General features: G+C 36.2%; 5 protein-coding genes across 5 annotated transcripts; all 5 read left to right on the plus strand.

Annotated features, from left to right (window-relative positions):
• The first annotated feature begins 1,618 nt into the window (after nt 1-1,618).
• Nucleotides 1,619-2,320, plus strand: LOC119727974 (low affinity immunoglobulin epsilon Fc receptor-like). The gene is made up of 2 exons (XM_038200054.1): nt 1,619-1,921; nt 2,127-2,320. Exons 1-2 carry the CDS (start codon nt 1,621-1,623, stop codon nt 2,318-2,320), a joined length of 495 nt encoding a protein of 164 aa, XP_038055982.1. The 5' UTR covers nt 1,619-1,620.
• Nucleotides 2,321-3,794: 1,474 nt separating this feature from the next.
• Nucleotides 3,795-6,562, plus strand: LOC119727189 (hepatic lectin-like). The gene is made up of 2 exons (XM_038199051.1): nt 3,795-4,092; nt 6,375-6,562. The coding sequence occupies exons 1-2, from the start codon at nt 3,795-3,797 to the stop codon at nt 6,560-6,562; spliced, it is 486 nt and encodes a 161-aa protein (XP_038054979.1).
• Nucleotides 6,563-7,708: 1,146 nt separating this feature from the next.
• On the plus strand, nt 7,709-8,409 carry LOC119727975 (lactose-binding lectin l-2-like; the record flags this gene model as incomplete). Its single annotated transcript, XM_038200055.1, has 2 exons — nt 7,709-8,018; nt 8,225-8,409. Coding segments are annotated over 2 exons (495 nt in total), but the record flags the coding sequence as incomplete, so codon positions are not given.
• Nucleotides 8,410-10,091: 1,682 nt separating this feature from the next.
• LOC119727413 (hepatic lectin-like) lies at nt 10,092-10,783 on the plus strand. The gene is made up of 2 exons (XM_038199279.1): nt 10,092-10,395; nt 10,596-10,783. The coding sequence occupies exons 1-2, from the start codon at nt 10,095-10,097 to the stop codon at nt 10,781-10,783; spliced, it is 489 nt and encodes a 162-aa protein (XP_038055207.1). The 5' UTR covers nt 10,092-10,094.
• Nucleotides 10,784-12,724: 1,941 nt separating this feature from the next.
• On the plus strand, nt 12,725-13,417 carry LOC119727355 (lactose-binding lectin l-2-like). The gene is made up of 2 exons (XM_038199218.1): nt 12,725-13,025; nt 13,230-13,417. The coding sequence occupies exons 1-2, from the start codon at nt 12,725-12,727 to the stop codon at nt 13,415-13,417; spliced, it is 489 nt and encodes a 162-aa protein (XP_038055146.1).
• The last annotated feature ends 1,340 nt before the right edge of the window (nt 13,418-14,757 follow it).

Here is a 14,757-nt window from a genome sequence, read left to right on the forward strand (position 1 = left end):
TACTCTTCTGAGGATACTTAGTCCTATAAGAATAATTTTCTTTTTACTTTGACAATCACAAAATTTGGGCGTACAATTTGAGATGATGAAACAAAAATTAAGAAATAGGATTGAAAACAATTATTTTGGTAGTTCTCACAGAATTTGTTCTTGTTGAAAACATTTTTGTTTATTTCATTCAGTTTTGGAACTTTTCAATTTTCGTTTCCTTTTGTAAGATAATCTCAATTGGAAATGTCACAATTGGATGACATGAAATAAACAAAAAAACTGATGCTGCAGTATTTAGTCAAGATATAGATTTAGTCTTTTGTTATATCTTTGCTTGTGCAGCACATTTTCTGAATTATGTGTCTGATTTCTTTAATTTCACAATTTCTTTCCAGTCTTTTTCTAACTTTCATTTTAAACCAGATCAGTTCTGTTAGTGTTAAGTTGGTAACATAAACCTCGAACAAACAGAACAAATGTTAGAAAATACCTTATGCACCACCAACTACAACATTATATTAACGCTAAGTTGTGCACTAATTCTGTGGTATAGAGAAATTACTGTTCTTGTTTAAACGTCTGTATTACTATTACACGTTTTTATTTGAGATAACCAATAAAAGTCTTGCAACTTCAGACAACGAATAAGCATCGGCATCCAGAGATTTAGGAAGCATTTAAAAATCCCACAAATGTTTCTCTTTTTTTTCGTGGAGGGTGGTTGGTGGGTTTAAAAACAAATGCTTGAATATGCCAATGGTCACATATGTTGTTGAAAATGACCTTCGCCATCCTTTTGTATTGGTGGGCAAACTTACAAAGAAAGATGAAATATTGTCAAAGAAGCCTACCCAACTTTCACCAAAATTGGCGTACAGGTGTTGAAGTGTAGATCACGTGACTTCCACTCTAAAATTGCTGGCGTTATGTCTATGTACAATTTAAACACTAACTATGCACAACGCTTGTGCCGTCTGGCATGTGGTATTGAAGTCAGTCAAGAAATCTGAAACCTTTTAAATTTGGTCAACCACTTGATTAGCTTCTCAGTGTAGTAATGACATGTCACACACCAAGAAAGAAACAGTAATTAGCGACCCAGTTTGAAGCAGCCTTCATAACGGTGAGTCAATCTTCATTAACTGATACAACAAATCTAAGATGAAATGCCTTGACTGATACAACACACTAAAGACTAGCTGCGCGCCATCAATCAAAACTCTAATAGAAGGGCGAGTGTCAAATTTCAAAGAAATACTAACAACACAAAGCAATCTAGTGAGATCACTGCTGAAATCATCTACCAGTCAGTTAGTCAGCCAGTCAATTGATACAAAGTAAAAAATAACGATCCAGCAAAAGAAGTGAAGCATTTATGACAAAATTGCAGAAGCTTCAAAAGAGTGAGTCCATCTTCATTAATTAAAACAACAAATCTCTATTGAAGTTTGTTAAAGTCTGTTGGCCGATACAATGCATACAGGATGAGTTTAATATTGGAAGAAAATATTGACGGTAGCTCTTGATGAGCATAATAGCCCCTGCAATAATAAGGTACAAATAGTAGCTGACAGTGAGAGCGTAGCTTCTTCATATCTACACTGAGCACCAGTGAGGTAACATCTTGAAATGATGTTGCCAAAACGTCTCATCGTTGGCTTGATAAGCCTTTGTCTTATGATCAGATGCACTGGAGGTAATGAGAGGTGTGGAGCCTCCATTGGAGGGGCGTGTCCTCCTGCTTGGAGCCAGTGGGGTGACAAATGCTACAAGAAACTCAGCAAGAATCTACCATGGGCTGAGGCAAAACAGGAGTGCATCAAGAAGGGAAGTGTCTTGGTCATGCCACAGTCTCAGGAGGAAACTGACTTCCTTCAGAAGAACGTGTACCTCTGGTTCTGGATCAACTGCAATGATCTTCAAGTTGAAGGTTTGCAAACTTATATTGCTTAAACATTGACTGACTTCCATTTAGACATTATTTACAGTAAACAATGTTGCTCTCCTTTTGGAAAGCAAAATAATTTCATATTTAACGTTTCAAACGTCAAACGTATGATTCTTAATTCTTAAAGCTTTACAGTGAAATTCAAGCCCAATTAAACCTGACATTACATATTCTCTGTGTGTGTCAGGTACATGGGTGTGTCAAGATGGCACTACTGATGTGGAGTACAGAAACTGGAGGGTGGAGCCTGCTGAACCTAATAATTACGGGGGAGGAGAAGATTGTGCAGTAGTGAGACGTGCTGGTGATTGGAATGATGTTGAATGTGACAGTCAGATTCCCACTATCTGCCAACGACCTGCTCCACAACTGCACTTTTAAGTGACAACAAACAACAGACTTGTCATCAAAACATAACAATTCAGTTTCTTTTATTGTAAATTTCATCCCTCAGAAAAGCAAGGCATCCTATGGACAGTACTGTGAATATGCAATTGAGCGATTCGGACAATCGCAAATTTTGGGAAGACGAAAAACAATATAAAATAATAAAACAATTGTGGATGCATGCGGTACTCCTTATAGAATACGTAGTTCTAAACATACATATATCTTTTTTTATTTTGTGCTAGTCGGAAAATAGTTTCATTTAATTTTTTGTATTTTTCTTTCATAAGGAAACAAATTTGTGGAAAACAATTTGAGATGATATTCAATTTCAAACAAGATTTTAAACATCCTGTTTGCAGTCCTTATATCTTTTTAAATTTGTGCTGGTGGAAAATATTTAAAATTATATGTTTATTTGTATCACTTTCAGAACTTTTCAATTTTCGTTTCCTTTTCTAAGATGATCTCAGTTGAAAATGTAACAATTCGATGACATGAAATAAATGAAAATATGATGCTGCAGTATTTAGTCAAGTTATATTCTTAGTCATTTGCTATATCTTTGCTTATGGAGCACCTTTCTCCGACTTTTTTGTCTTATTCTTTCAATTTCACCTTCTTTCAAGTCTTTTTCTCATTTTCATTTTAAATAACATCAGTTCTGTTACAATGTTAACTTGGTAATATGAACCCAATGCATTCACTGATATAGCTACTAAGGGAATAAATACGTGCTTGGCCGTTTTTAACCAAGTACGTTCAATACCAGCTAGGGACCTGGTCACCAATTTTGAATGTACTTGTTTAAAACCATCCAAGCAGATATTTATTTCATGAATACCTTTTGGTCAAAAAAATTCAAAGCAAGTCAAAAATTCACTAATTTCCAACAATCTTATTCTACAATTTACTTCATGTTTTGTGAAACACCCCTCTGGCCATGTCTATAGTATGCGCGTCGCGCGTGGTGCTAAAAACAGATACGTTTTATTTTTAGCATCAATAGTATTCCCATTGAGAAGGTACAGCATATTTAATGTCATTGATTTATCAAAATATAAGTAGGCCTAGGTTATCAGTATCATGATCACGTTCTGAACAACCAGCCAAATATTTTGCAAGTTGCAATTATATTGACTTGCAATGAAGTAAGCTCTAACAAAGACTTCTGTCCTCCGTAGTCGTAGTAACCAACCTCTTTCAATGCCCATAAATATAGTGAATTTTGTATCAATGGAGTTCTGCAGGCAGAATGAAATTCGCAGAGCAGTTTATTGATTAATTTCACTAGAAAAATATCAAGTGTGAATTCTTTTTGTATCCACTGGCGCAACACTAATAATGTGAACACTTTAAAATTAACTGCCATACAGCTTCCATTGTAGCACGGCACAATGACGTCTGAGGAAGGGGTACGCAATGCGCATTTCACCACCAGGCACCAGTCTGGTAACGTCTGAAAAAGATGTTGCCTAAACGTCTCGTCATTGGCTTGATAAGCCTTTGTCTTATGATCAGATGCACTGGTGGTAATGAGAGGTGTGGGGCCTCCATTAGAGGGGCGTGTCCTCCTGCTTGGAGCCAGTGGGGTGGCAAATGCTACAAGCAACTCAGCGAGAATCTACCATGGGCTGAGGCAAAACAGGAGTGCATCAAGATGGGAAGTGTCTTGGTCATGCCGCAGTCTCAGGAGGAAACTGAGTTCCTTCAGAACCGCGTCAGTCCTCGGTTTTGGATTGACTGCAATGATCTTCAAAGGGAAGGTACTTACAAAGTGTATTCCTTATAGAACCTTCTTAGTTTCAACTACTCAAAGTATAGGATCTAGATGAATGAGAGGTACATTAGACACTGGAAAATTGAAAAAGTTCAAAGAGTTCATATTTTTGTCTATGCATTTCACACACAAAGTTATATTCTGCAATTCTTTTTTAGGTTCATGGGAGTGTCGCGAGGGTACTCGGAGCGTAACCTTCAGGAACTGGACACCTAATCAACCAAGTAACACCCAGCACAGCGACGCTGCCGGAGAGGACTGTGCCGTCGTCGTGCATACCACGGGCCAATGGAACGACATCCCTTGCGAATGGAAACAACCTGCAGTGTGCACGAAGCCTGCACCCAAACTACACCTTTGAAACTTACAGTGGAAAACCATCACCCAAAAACAGAGACACTCTCAATCCGACTTTCATTGTTGTTCTACAATTAGCAATAATCACAAAGACAAAAACGAGTCAGTTATCTTGCAAGACATTTGTTAGTCAGTTTGAACTCATCCATCATACTATATTCTGCCATGCAGTCATTTGAAAAGCCTGCAGGGCACAGTCACTCTTGAAACAAATCTAAATATTACATCTCAAAAGATCTCTTTTAGATACAGCCTAGTGAAAAATGACAAAGTAGTAGTTCACACAGTAAAATAATTCCCAAAAGGAAGAAGAGTGGCAGTGTGTAGATACTTGATCTTTTAGTGTTGCTATAACTGAGCAATTTCACTTCTGTCTTTTAAATTAACAAGCGAGAATTGTAACTAAAGATTCTCAAACAGATAATTCTGTAGTATAGAGAAATTACTATTCTTGTGTAAACTTCTGTTTTACTATTTGGTGGAGTTGATTGCTTGTGTAGGCTAAATATGTAAATACTTTCAATGCACATCATCATTTTTGTTAAAATCATTACTGCAATTTTTTTCTCCTTTGTTCAATGTTATCGTTGCTTTATTTGTGGTTAATAAAGCCTGAGATGAAATCTCTTGCACTGGTACAATGATCTATGAGGAGTTTGGGATTAAAATACATCTCCAGATAATTGGCATTGATGACTGAGGGAAGTGGTTTATTCCTGTTCAATTGTTGATGGATAAATGCTTGGACTGTAGATCTTACTATTGGTAGTATGTCGGTGGTATGAGAACCGGCGAGGCCTTCTATGTGATCTTGTTTGTATCATGAGGGTATACAGGAACTTACAGGAGCTCTATAACTTCACAACATAACACTAAGAAATTCAGCATCATGAAATATATTTTTATGAATTTTTGGGTAGAATCCAATGATCAATTTGGCATTTTCTGATGACTTTGCAAAATGCAGTACATGTACCTTGTATATTCAAACCATGAGGCCTATACTATCTCTCCATTCGTCAGCAATAGAAAAGATTATATCGATCAATATTCAGCCTCCACTTTCAAATAAGCCACTTCATTGTTTTGGACGTGGTCTGTATAGAAGTGAGATTATGGTAACCATGGCAATTCCAGTAAATAAGTATCAGATACGTGTTTCAAATTCACATGGGAAAGGCTAGTTAATGTGTCCAATTGAATCATCTATTGATTTGCCCGGTACAGAGTTTTAAAAGACGTGAGATCATTTTTTTGGGTAGAATCCAATGATCAATTTGGCATATTCCGATGAATCTGCAAAATGCAGTACATGTACATTGTATATTCCAACCATGAGCCATACATGTAGCTCTCCATTCAAGGAGCAATAAAAAAGATTATATCGATCAATATTCAGCCTTCACTTTCAAATAAGCCACTTTATTGTATATCTTATTTGATGTGGTCTGTATAGAAATGAGATTATGGTATCCATGGCAATTCCAGTAAATAAGAGTCGGATACCTGTTCCAAATTTACAAATTTATTTGGGCAGAATAAATTTATGGCACAAAAAAGGGAGCGAGAATCTACCATTGGCTGAGGCAAAACAGGAGTGCATAAAGATGGGAAGTGTCTTGGTCATGCCACAGTCTCAGAAGGAAACTGAGTTTCTTCAGAACAACATGCACAGCCGGTTTTGGATCAACTGTAATGATCTTCACGTTGAAGGTTTGTCAACTTATATTGCTAAACCATTGACTGACTTCCATTTCCAAATTGTTTAGAGCAAACATGTTGCTTTCATTTTGGAAAGCAAAGTAATTTCATTATTTAAAGTTTCAAACGTATGATTCTAAAATCTTAAAGCTTTACAGTAAAATTCAAGACCAATTAAACCTGACATTACATATTCTCTGTGTGTGTCAGGTACATGGGTGTGTCAAGATGGCACTACTGATGTGGAGTACAGAAACTGGAGGGAGGGTGAACCTAGTAATGGCTGGGGAAAGGAAGATTGTGCAGTAGTGAGACGTGCTGGTGATTGGAATGATGTTAAATGTGACAGTCAGATTCCCACTTTCTGCCAACGACCTGCTCCACAACTGCACTTTTAAGTGACAACAAACAACCGACTTGTCATAAAAACATGACACTTCATTTTCTTTTATTGTAAATTACATCCCTCAAAAAAGCCAGGCATCCTATATATAGACAGTACTGTGAATATGCAATTGAACAAAGTCAATTTGGACACTCGCAAACTTTGGGCAAACACTTTCAGAAAATGAATAACAATTTACAAATGTAATAATCAAACAATTGTTGATGCATGTGGTACTCTTCAGAGGATACTTAGTCCTAAGCATGTATCTTTTTAATGTGTGCTATTTGGAAAATAGTTTCACTTTTTGCTCTGCAATTTTTCACAGAGAACGAATATATGCAATTGAACAACTTGGGCAATTACAAAATTTTGGCATACAATTTCAGATGATGAAAAACAATGTTTTAAAAAGATAAAAATATATATGGTGGTGGTCGTCACAGAATACATGTATGAATGTATTTTTTTTTTAATTTGTAATGGTGGAAATATTTTAATTATATGTTTATTTTATTTAGTTACAGAACTTTTCAATTTTCGTTTCCTGTTCTAAGAATAGTCTCCTTTGGTAATGTAATTAGGCTACAATTGGATGGCATGTAATAAATGAAAATATGAAGCTGCAGTATTTAGTCAAGACTTAGTTATTTATATAAACAGATACAATATAATTATTTTTGGATTAATATCATTGTCATTGAGAAGCGACCGGATATTTATTGTCATTGATATATCAAAAAAGTAGGCCAAGGTTATAAGTATCATGATCACGTTCTTAACAACTAGATATTACCAACCAAATATTACGCGAGGTGCAATTAAATTGACTTGCAATGTCCCACCTTAGTTTTAAGCTCTGACAAAGACTTCTGTTTTCCGTTGTCATAGTAATCAACCCCCTTTCAATGTCCATAAACATAGTGGATTTTGTATCAATGGAGTTCTGCGGGCAGAATGAAATTCGCAGCGCAGTTTATCGATTAATTTCACTAGAAATATAATGAAGTGTGAATTCTTTTTGCATCCACTGGCGCAACACTAATAATGTGAACACTTTAAAATTAACTGCCATACAGCTTCCATTGTAGCACGGCAGAATGACGTCTGAGAAAGGGGTACGCAATGTGCATTTCACCACCAGGCACCAGTCTGGTAACATCTGAAAATGATGTTGCCTAAACGTCTTGACGTTGGCTTGATAAGCCTTTGTCTTATTATTAGATGCACTGGTGGTAATGAGAGGTGTGGGGCCTCCATTAGAGGGGCGTGTCCTCCTGCTTGGAGCCAGTGGGGTGACAAATGCTACAAGCAACTCAGCAAGGATCTACCATGGGTTAAGGCAAAACAGGAGTGCATCAAGATGGGAAGTGTCTTGGTCATGCCACAGTCTCAGGAGGAAACTGAGTTCCTTCAGAAGAACCTGATCGACAAGTTTTGGATCGACTGTAATGATCTTCAAGTTGAAGGTTTGTCAACTTCTATTTCTTAAACACTGACTGAATTCTATTTCCAAGTTGTTCACAAGAAACAATCTTTCTTTCCTTTTAGAAGGGAAAGTAATTTCATTATCAACATTTCAAACTTCAAAACATACATGCTTCTCAATTCTTAAAGCTCAAAGTAAAATTCAATCCAAATAAAACCGAACATTATTTTTCTCTGTGTGTGTCAGGTACATGGGTGTGTCAAGATGGCACTACTGATGTGGAGTACAGAAACTGGAGGGATGGTGAACCTAGTAATTTCGGGGGAGGAGAAGATTGTGTAGTAGCAAAAGAGGCTGGTTGGAATGACGCACCATGTGAGACTCATGTTCCCACTATCTGCAAACGACCTCCACCACAGCTGCACCTATAAAGGGCCCATGCAATGTAATGTTTTAGATGCAATCCTTGAAAATGCACCTTTGTGTCCCACTTAGCCTTATTTTGGGCCGTTTTTATGCTAATAAAAATTTACATATTCATGAACAGAAGTGTGATGTCATTGCAGGCAAAAACCTTCATTTCATCGTTATTTCAGCACCAAACGTTATCAGAATTGTGGGCATGTTGCGGTCCTAAATGTTCTTTTTTTTAATGATTCATTGCTATTTCAGTGCAAGACAGTAAACCGATGAGCAAACTTTTTCTCACAATGTTTCAGTACGCAAAAACTGTTTGAACAGAAAACCCCTAAACTGAAAAGTGTCTTCCTGAAATGACATTACACAAACAGTGCCTAATGTTTAAAGAAGGGTCCTTTTCAATAAAATAACAATATAAGAATGTCAAACAGTTTTCATGCATTTCTAAGATGTAAAAAGTTGCACAAACATGTTCCCATGTAACATTCATCTCATGATCTCATTATATGGCAATACAAATTTTGATTTCAAATCAAAAAGTAAAACTCACAAAGTTAGTTTTTTATTTAATCGTAATATTAAAGGTAACATGTAGAATGTTAAAATTGTACAGTCTAAACCACTGTGAAATTTTGGGCAACAATTTGTTTTTTAAAAATAGCTATGTTAATGGTAGTCGTTATAGAATACTTGAGAATATAGAATAATTTTGATGTGGAATTAACTCGTATTTTACTGTTTATTTATCTTTCTTTCAATTTCAGAGATTTCTAATTTTCATTTTAGTTCCCCACTTTCAATTTACATTGTTGCCTGGGCAATACGAGCCAATGTATCCATTGGCCACACAGATTTTTGCTTTCAAAATGTAAATGTAGCATTTGATTGTTAAGGAAGCTGACTGGCAAAAACTATTAAATTCTCCACTCTATAAAAGGGGCAATATTCATTACGGCTATCTGACTTGGTTTGACAGGAATTGTGATTAGTTCAAAACTTGTTAAGTTCTGCAAGTTTCCAAGGCAAAATCGGTACTACAAGTTTATTTCGGTCCAAAACTCAAAACAAAACTAGGGAAAAAAGAGTTAACTTTCATCAGACATTATTCTGGATTTCAAAGTATGTTCCTAGAAATAAGGTTGACTTGAGCCGCAAACTACCCATATTTCTATTTGTGTATAGCACTGTGAATGCATGGACACCTATATGATGTTTTTTGGTAGAATCCAAAAACAAAATTTAATTTGGCATTTCCTGATGAATCTACTCAATGCAGAACCGGTACCTTGTATATTCCAACCATGAGCATAAGCTTTCATCCGTGAAGCCATTTTTGAATTGTTTACATTACTTGTTGATTAATTTATTATATTTATTCATCGACTCATTTTGTGTTTGGTATTTTCAGCAATATTGAAATAAATGTATGAATAAATGAATACAACAGATTTTATGGACCGATGCTTGTAGTCATAGAAATCGTGGTAACCATGGCAATTCAAGTAAACAAGCATCGGAAATGTGTTATAAAGGCACACAGCAAAGGCTTGCTAACATATCCAATTGAAAAATTCTCTTTGTGTCCATTGGGGCAGAATAAATTTACGGCATCGTCAAGCGCAGTACTACAATAAAGGATTGATGACAAAATCACCCTTCATTTCACCACTGGGAACCAATCTGGTGACATCTGAAAATGATGTTGCCAAAACATCTTATCGTTGGCTTGATAAGCCTTTGTCTTATGATCAGATGCACTGGTGGTACTGAGAGGTGTGGGGCCTCCATTAGAGGGGCGTGTCCTCCTGCTTGGAACCAGTGGGGTGACAAATGCTACAAGCAACTCAGCGGGAAACTACCATGGGCTGAGGCAAAACAGGAGTGCATCAAGATGGGAAGTGTCTTGGTCATGCCACAGTCTCAGGAGGAAACTGAGTTCCTCCAGAAGAACCTGATCGACAAGTTTTGGATCGACTGTAATGATCAGCACGTTGAAGGTTTGTCAACTTATATTGCTTAAACATTGACTGACTTCCATTTCCAAATTGTTTAGAGGAAACAATGTTGCTTTCATTTTGGAAAGCAAAGTAATTTCATTATTAAAAGTTTCAAACGTCAAACATACATGAATCTTAAAGCTTCACAGTCAAATTCAAGCCCGATAAAACCTGACATGATATATTTCTGTGTGTGTCAGGTACATGGGTGTGTCAAGATGGCACTACTGATGTGGAGTACAGAAACTGGAAGGAGGGTCAACCTAGTAATCGCCAGGGAAAGGAAGATTGTGCAGTAGTGAGACCTGCTGGTGACTGGAATGATGTACCGTGTGACGATCTCTCTCCTGTCATCTGCCAACGACCAGCACCACAGCTGCACTTTTAAGTGTCAACAAAAAAATATGTACACAGTAATTTCTTTTCTTTTATTGTAAATTACATCCCTCAAAAAAGCAAGGTATCATGTAGAAAGTACTGTGAATATGCAATTAAACAATTCGGACAATCGCAAATTTTGGGCAAACAATTTTAAGAGATGAAAAACAATTTAAAATATAATACTCTAAATTATTGTTGATGCAAGAGGTACTTCTTATCGAATACTCAGTTCTAAACATTATACCTTTTTGTAATTTGTGCTTGTTGGAAAATAGTTTAACTTATTTTCCATATTATTTATTCATGAAGAATGCGTTGTCAACATAGGCAACTGAACCATTTGGACAATCACACCTTTTAAGGCGCACAATTTGAGATGATGAAAAAACAGTTCACCTTTTTTTTAAATCCTGGTAGTCCTCACAGAATACATGTATGAATGTTTCTTTTCTAATTTGTGCTTGTGGAGAATATTGTTAATTACTTTCAGTTTCAGAACTTTTCAATTTTCGTTTCGATTGGAAGATAATCTCAATTTGATTACATAAAATATTAAAATGAAAATCTGATGTTGCTGTATAGTCAAGTTATATACTCTTTTGCTATATCTTTGCTTGTGCAACACCTTTTTCTGATTTAATTATCTGATTTTTTTTAATTTCATAGATTTCTGTTTTCTCAAGTCCTTTTCTCACTGAAATTTTAAAACAAGATCAATTCTGTTCCAGTGTTAACTACATAACATGAACCTCGAACAAACAGAACAAATGTTAGGAAATACCTTATGCACCACCAAATACAACATAATATTAACGCTAAGTTGTGCACTAATTCTGTGGTATACAGAAATTACTTTTGTTGTTTAAACGTCTGTATTACTATTAAACGTTTTCATTTGGGATAACCAACAAAAATCTTGCAACTTCAGACAATGAATAAGCATTGGCATCCAGAGATTCAGGAAGCATTTAAAAATCCCACAAATGTTTCTCTTTTTTTCGGGGAGACGGGGGGTTAAAAACAATTGCTTGAATACGCCAATGGTCACATATGTTGTTCAAAATGACCTTCGCCATCCTTTTGTATTGGTGGGCAAACTTACAAAGAAAGACGAAATATTGCCAAAGAAGCCTACCCAACTTTCACCAAAATTGGCGTAGTGTAGATCACGTGACTTCCCCTCAAGAATTACTGGCGTTTTGTCTATGTACAATTTAAACACTAAATATGCACAATGTTTGTGCTGTCTGGCCTGAGGCATTGAAGTCAATCAAGCAATCTGAAACCTTTTAAATTTGGTCAACCACTTGATTAGCTTCTCAGTGTAGTAATGACATGTCACACACAAAGAAAGAAGCAGTAATTAGCGACCCAGTTTGAAGCAGGCTTCATAACGGTGAGTCAATCTTCATTAACTGATACAACAAATCTAAGATGAAATGCCTTGACTGATACAACGCACTAAAGACTAGCTGCACACCATCAATCAAAACTCCAATTGAAGGGCGAGTGTCAAATTAAACGAAATACTAACAACCCAAAGCAATCTAGTGAGATCACTGCTGAAATCATCTACCAGTCAGTAACTCAGCCAGTCACTTGATACAAAGTAAAAAATAACGATCCAGCAAAAGAAGTGGAGCGTTAATCACCAATTGCAGAAGCTTCATAACAGCGAGTCCATCTTCATAAACTGAAATAACAAATCTCTGATGAAGTCTGTTGGCCGATATAATGCATTGAGGATGAGTTGGGTCAAGCCAATATATAACTTGACACATTTATTCAAAAGACTCAACTTGAAGGGCAGGTTTAATATTGGAAGAAAATATTGACGGTAGCTCTTGATGAGCATAATAGCCCCGGCAATAATAAGGTACAAACAGTAGCTGACAGTGAGAGCGTAGCTTCATATCTACACTGAGCACTAGTGAGGTAACATCTTGAAATGATGTTGCCAAAACGTCTCATCGTTGGTTTGATAAGCCTTTGTCTTGTGATCAGATGCACTGGTGGTAATGAGAGGTGTGGAGCCTCCATTAGAGGGGCGTGTCCTTCTGCTTGGAGCCAGTGGGGTGACAAATGCTACAAGCAACTCAGCGAGAATCTACCATGGGCTGAGGCAAACCAGGAGTGCATCAAGATGGGAAGTGTCTTGGTCATGCCACAGTCTCAGGAGGAAACTGAGTACCTTGTGAAGAACATGATCTACTACTTTTGGATCAACTGCAGTGATCTTCAAGTTGAAGGTTTGCAAACTTATATTGCTTATTTTTAACTGAATTCCATTCAGAAATTGTTCACAGGAAAAATGTTGCTTTCCTTTTGGGAAGCAAAGTAATTTCATTATTAAAAGTTTCAAACGTCAAACGTATGATTCTCAATTCTTAAAGCTTTACAGTGAAATTTAAGCCGAATTAAACCTGACATTACATATTATCTGTTTTAGTCAGGTACATGGGTGTGTCAAGATGGCACTACTGATGTGGAGTACAGAAACTGGAGGGATGGTGAACCTAGTAATGGCGGGGGAAAAGAAGATTGTGCAGTAGTGAATCCTTCTGGTGATTGGAATGATGTACCATGTGATCATCCGATTCCCACTATCTGCCAACGATCTGCACCACAACTGCACTTTTAAGTGACAACAAACAACCGACTTGTCATAAAAACATAATTCATTTTCTTTTATTGTAAATTACATCCCCCAGAAAAGCAAGGCATCCTATAGACAGTACTGTGAATATGCAATTGAACAAAGTCAATTTGGACACTCGCAAACTTTGGGCAAACACTTTCAGCAAATGAATAACAATTTACAAATGTAATAATCAAACAATTGTTAATGCATGTGGTACTCTTCAGAGGATACTTAGTGCTAAGCATGTATCTTTTCAATGTGTGCTATTTGGAAAATACTTTCACTTTTTGCTCTGCAATTTTTCACAGAGAACGAATGTATGCAATTGAACCACTTGGACAATTACAAAATTTGGGCATACAATTTGAGATGATGAAAAACAATGTTTTAAAAAGATAAAAATATATATGGTGGTGGTCGTCACAGAATACATGTATGAATGTATTTTTTTTTTATTTGTAATGGTGGAAAATATTTTAATTATATGTTTATTTTATTTAGTTACAGAACTTTTCAATTTTCGTTTCCTGTTCTAAGAATAGTCTCCTTTGGTAATGTAATTAGGCTACAATTGGATGGCATGTAATAAATGAAAATATGAAGCTGCAGTATTTAGTCAAGACTTAGTTATTTGTTATATCTTTGGTTATGGAGCATTTTTCTCAGAATGTTTTCTCTAATTCTTTCAATTTCACCTTCTTTCAAGTCTTTTGCACATTTTCATTTTAAATAACATCAGTTCTGTTACAGTGTTAACTTGGTAATATGAACCCAATGCATTATAAACTGACATTGCTACTATAGGAATACATATGTGCTTAGCCGTTTTTAAGCACGTATGTTATAACCAGATAGGGAACTTGTTACCGGTTTGAACGTACTTCTTTAAAACCGGCCAAGCAAATATTAATTCCCATTTCGTAAATACCTTTCAGTCAAAAAAATTCAAAACAAGTCAAACATTTACAAATTTCCAACGATTTTGTTCAACAATTTACTTCATGTTTTGTTGGGGAAAAAACCCTCTGGCCATGTTATAGTATGTGCCTCGCACGCGTGTTGCTAAAAACAGATACAATATAATCATTTTTGGATTAACAGCATTGTCATTGAGAAGGGACAGGATATTTATTGTCATTGATTTATCCAAAAAGTAGGCCAAGTTTATCAGTATCATGATCACGTTCTCAACAACCAGATATTACCAACCAAATATTATGCGAGATGCAATTAAATTGACTTGCAATGTCCCACCTTAGAAAGCTCTGACAAAGACTTCTGTTTTCCGTTGTCATAGTAACCAACCCCCTTTCAATGTCCATGAACATAGTGAATTTTGT

The sequence above is a fragment of the Patiria miniata genome, unplaced genomic scaffold (genome assembly GCF_015706575.1).
Source record: "Patiria miniata isolate m_02_andy unplaced genomic scaffold, ASM1570657v1 HiC_scaffold_20, whole genome shotgun sequence".
NCBI lineage: Eukaryota > Metazoa > Echinodermata > Asteroidea > Valvatida > Asterinidae > Patiria > Patiria miniata.